The sequence below is a fragment of the Salmo salar genome, chromosome 02 (genome assembly GCF_965601325.2).
Source record: "Salmo salar chromosome 02, fSalSal1, whole genome shotgun sequence".
In the NCBI taxonomy this organism is placed as follows: domain Eukaryota; kingdom Metazoa; phylum Chordata; class Actinopteri; order Salmoniformes; family Salmonidae; genus Salmo; species Salmo salar.
Window position 1 is genome coordinate 57,630,793 of NC_138292.1, and position 4,314 is coordinate 57,635,106.

The window sequence follows — 4,314 nt, forward strand, 5'->3', positions numbered from 1 at the left end:
CATTTGCCATATGATAGAGACATATAAGAGTTATAAGGTAACATGAGTAAATTACATAAGTTATCATTCAGCTGATGCAATCCTGTCAAAAGGGAAATATTACAGTATGTGACCATGACATATATATATAGACAGGGTTTGAACCCCCATCATCAGGGGTATGTGTGGTCCAGAGGCATGAGCGCTACCTCTTCAACAGATTCTGGAACTATCTCGACCTCTCAGTCCATTCATTTCCTGGACCTTCTCATCAACTATAGTGGACACCACCTTCTCCTTCACGATCACCCTCATACACTTCTTTATGTGGGGGTTATACTCTGTGGAAAGAGAAACAAAACTGAAAAGAATCAATTAATTAATACATTTTGTGTATTATGGGTAACAACAACACTTGATTCTGTCATTGATTCATTCGTTTTATTAATTATTCTCTTGCGTGCTCACCTTCCACCACTTTCTGGACTTGTACTTCCTGGTCCTTCTCGTCCATGATCACTTTCCTGACCTCCTGTCTGGTCTCCACATGCTTACTGGTAGACAAACAGGGGAAGAACACTTACGGTCAGCTAAACTCACCAACACACATCTTGATCTGCTAGTTTGCAATGAGGTGCTAATAAACAGCTGTCATTCACTGAACCCACTGTACTGTACCTGTATTGATAAGGAGATGGGACAGCTTACCCAGAGCATTGTGGATAATGTAGTACACCATACCAATCAACTGTGTATTTTTCTAACACAAGTATAAATGACCTTAGATACTTTTTATCACATATTTATGGTCTCACTCCCCCTTCTCGCTTCCACTAACTGCTCCCTCTCCCTACTTCTGTCTTTCCTTTCTCCCTTACTCTTCCCTTCCGTCCCTCCACTCTCATCCCACATCCCCTCCACCCTCCCTCCCCTCTTCTCCAACCCCCAATTACTCCAACTTGTTCAATCACCATCCTCCATCTACTCTCTCCGCTCTTTCCATTCCCCCATCTTGCTATCCCCCCATCCCTTCCCCCTCCCTCTCTTTCCTGCCCCTCCATTATCCCCTCTCACCTGAGTCCCTCTCCATCCAGCAGCCTCCTGTACTCAGCGATCTCCATCTCCAGCCTCATCTTGATGTCCAGGAGGATCTGGTACTCAGAGGCCTGCTGCTGGATGCTGACGTTGAGCTGCTGCAGCTCCTCCTCCATGCTGTTGATATGAACCTGCAGCAGGCTCAGCTGGGAGCCGTGGCGGCCGTTTATATTAGCGGCGCTCTCCTCCAAGTACCCCTTCTACAGGAATGTGTTTATGTTTGTAAGGGGTGAAGAAAATGGAGACGGAAGGAAGGAGAGGGTAGTAGAAATGTATAGAGAGGGAGATGAAGAAGGGCAGAGAGAGTTAGACTGGAGTGCATGAAGGTGTTAGAACACCTTGACATTAGACCACTGTGGAGGTCTGAAAATGGATGCTGATTCACTAAGATGGCTTGACATCATACCTGAGTGAGTAGGCTATGGAAGGTCCTCTTCAGGTCAGTCACCTGAGACGTCTTCACCTCTATGGTGCTGGTGGGGATCTGGCTCTGAAGCACATCCACCTGACACACACACCGTTTTAGTCAAAAGTATAGTACCATTCCACAAAATACATGTAAATTGTGTCTCTTAGAAAAACCCATTTAGGGACCCAGGCCCACACCTTTCGAGGCCTCCTGTCCTATTTTCAGTTTGTCTCACCTTGCTCTCGAACCACTTGGCAGCATCTCTCTGGTTCTTTGTCACCACGCCCTCATACTGGGTCCTCATCTCCTCCAGCACCTTGCTCATGTCCACTGAGGAAGCACAGTCCATCTTCACATTCACAGCACCACACTGCTGCGTCCGCATCAACTGCATCTCCTAACAACAGGAAAAGGGGGACAAATTGTGTTATAATACCTGGGATTTGTAGTTTACTCACACACAGGGAAGTGCAAAAGCACCTGAAAACAATAAGTTACTGTATATTTGAGCACTAATAACAGTGAAGTTGCCCTAGATTTCTTGTGGGTGAGTTTAGCTCCCTTGTAGCCAAACATGGAAAGGTCTCAAACCCAGTAAGAATGAATAGATACATTAAAATGCAAAAACATTACAAAAACTACAGGGGAAGCCATTGTGTCCTAATGAAACTCCATGTGACTGTCCTGGCACATTAAGACTTCAGCCAACAGCACAAGCGTTAAGACTTGAATGTGTGAGGAGAAATGAGGAGGTTACCTCCTCATGGTTCTTCCTGAGGTAGACCAGCTTCTCCTTCAGCCCCTCAATCTGCATCTCCAGGTCTCCTCTGGCGAGCGTAAAGCTGTCCAGGACTCCTCTCAGACGAGCCACATCAACTTCCATCTTCATCCTCATGTTAACTTCCGTCTCGAACCTACAGGGGTTGAGGAAAGCAGAGGGCTTGATTAGTTCCTTCTCACAACAAACCTAGATACAACTTGCCAAACCATAAACTGATCCATAGCCCCTGCATACCCCCATAAGCATTTGTGTAGATCTGGGAGGATTGGATCTACTCAATCTCAAACCTATAGGCCAAAGCTACAAACAGAATCCGTACACTCACAGAGGCTGTGTACAGTACAAACAGGAAGTGCACCTACTTCATCTTGAAGTCATCAGCTACATATCTGGCATTATCCACCCGCAGGATCAACTGAGAGTTCTCCACAGACCTGGCATGGATCTAGGAACAGCAGGACAGCCACAGTCAATGGAATGTAATAACACAGTCAACTATGTATGGGATATCATGTGTTTAGATCAGCAGATCTGGTTCATGTCTACTGTTCATTCATATACAACAGAACACAGTTTTTCAACAATCAACAAGATAAATACTGAAAGACTATAGGAATTACACCTCTAATCTATCACTTATCTAATTCATTCTAGTGGCTCTCTTCTTTCACAAACCTGTTGGCATCTTCTCAATCCTATCCCCACTTCCCTTCCCACTGGGCACAGACGTCAATGAAACGTCTATTCCATGTTGGTTCAACATAATTACATTGAAATGACATGGAAGCAATGTTGATTCAACCAGTGTGTGCCCAGTGGGTCGTTACATTAAGACGACATTATCGAGAAGTACCTTGTTGCGGATGTCTGTGACGGTGGCATAAAACCCACTGAGGTCCTTCTTGTGAGTCGGTGAGCTCATCTCGTAGAACTCTTTGATCTGCAATTCCAACTTGCTATTGGCTGTCTCTAGAGAGCGCACCTGTGTACACAGAGAGTGGAGGGAATCAGTTCAGTTTATGGGTCTGTCCGAAATGGCACATATGGGTGCCATTTGGGGCGCATCCCATCACATTATGTGAATCAGCGCACTCCCATAAAATAATCTCCAACATAATGGAATTGAAAATAAATAATAAAATCCTGCTATGTCATTGTCCTCATTATGTATTTAGGAACGTGCGTTTATAATAGTAATACACGTGTGTCTTTTAATAATAATGAGACTTTCCTTGGAACTTTACAGGCAAAGTACAGGTTACTGTTTCTTCTCAATAGCAATTTTACAATTAGAAACAATGATGGAATAAATCGTTTTTAAAAAGTTACAAGTTAAGTAAAAGTTGTTTATATATATATATATTTATGGGGTCCATTAGCCGTAGCCTACTGTATTATCACATGTAATTGAACATTGTGGATAGTATTGATGAAATTAGTTTTTCAAAACAAAATGCTTTATAACAAAACACTTTCTCATAGCAGTTTTCTGTATCATCGAATGTGTTGTGTTTTGAAAATCTTGATCACCCAGCGTTGTCTTTCGGTCTCCACGCGCATAATCTGGGTTTTGCGTAATATCGCGGAGCGCGAGTAATCTCCATCCACATCCCCATCACTCTTCCTTACCTTTTCCAGGTAGGTGGCCAAACGGTCATTCAGATTCTGCATGGTATGCTTCTCGTTGGCAACAATATTGATCTGGCCTGGCCCGTCCATAGAGAAAGAAGACAGAGATACGGGTGCAGTATTCCCCGGCATCTCCATATACACTTGGCGCGCGACTGCTCCCAACAGAGGACACGCTCATACAGGACCTACCGTCTCCCAAACCGCTGGAAAACTGCATCCCACCCGACGAACTGAGGCCACTCGTACCGACACCGCTACACGAGCTGTGGCTACAGCTACTTCTGAGATTGGCTACAATGGACATGGCGAGAATGGTCTGGCGATGCGTCCTGGGAATGAAAGTAGACCCAATTGTATTGTTCAGTGGGTGGGTACTGGGCTTGCAATAACTATGTAACAAGAGACATCAAGTCACTAA

At 44.5% G+C, this 4,314-nt stretch overlaps 1 protein-coding gene across 1 annotated transcript; it reads right to left on the reverse strand.

Annotated features, from left to right (window-relative positions):
• Positions 1–407: 407 nt before the first annotated feature.
• Positions 408–4,096, reverse strand: LOC106586538 (keratin, type I cytoskeletal 13-like). The gene is made up of 8 exons (XM_014173946.3): positions 3,894–4,096; positions 3,118–3,246; positions 2,627–2,709; positions 2,241–2,397; positions 1,719–1,880; positions 1,481–1,579; positions 1,054–1,274; positions 408–533 (listed from the first exon to the last, which is right to left on the reverse strand). The coding sequence occupies exons 1-8, from the start codon at positions 4,029–4,031 to the stop codon at positions 428–430; spliced, it is 1,095 nt and encodes a 364-aa protein (XP_014029421.3). The 5' UTR covers positions 4,032–4,096; the 3' UTR covers positions 408–427.
• Positions 4,097–4,314: the final 218 nt, after the last annotated feature.

Bases quoted from the DNA above. Each gene is read 5' to 3' on its own strand.
- LOC106586538 (XM_014173946.3), bottom strand. From the start codon at position 4,031: ATGGAGATGCCGGGGAATACTGCACCCGTATCTCTGTCTTCTTTCTCT. The intron at 3,247-3,893 runs GTAAGGAAGAGT...CTGTGTACACAG, and splicing joins TGGCCACCTACCTGGAAAAG to GTGCGCTCTCTAGAGACAGC. The intron at 1,275-1,480 runs GTATGATGTCAA...ACATTCCTGTAG, and splicing joins TCCATAGCCTACTCACTCAG to AAGGGGTACTTGGAGGAGAG.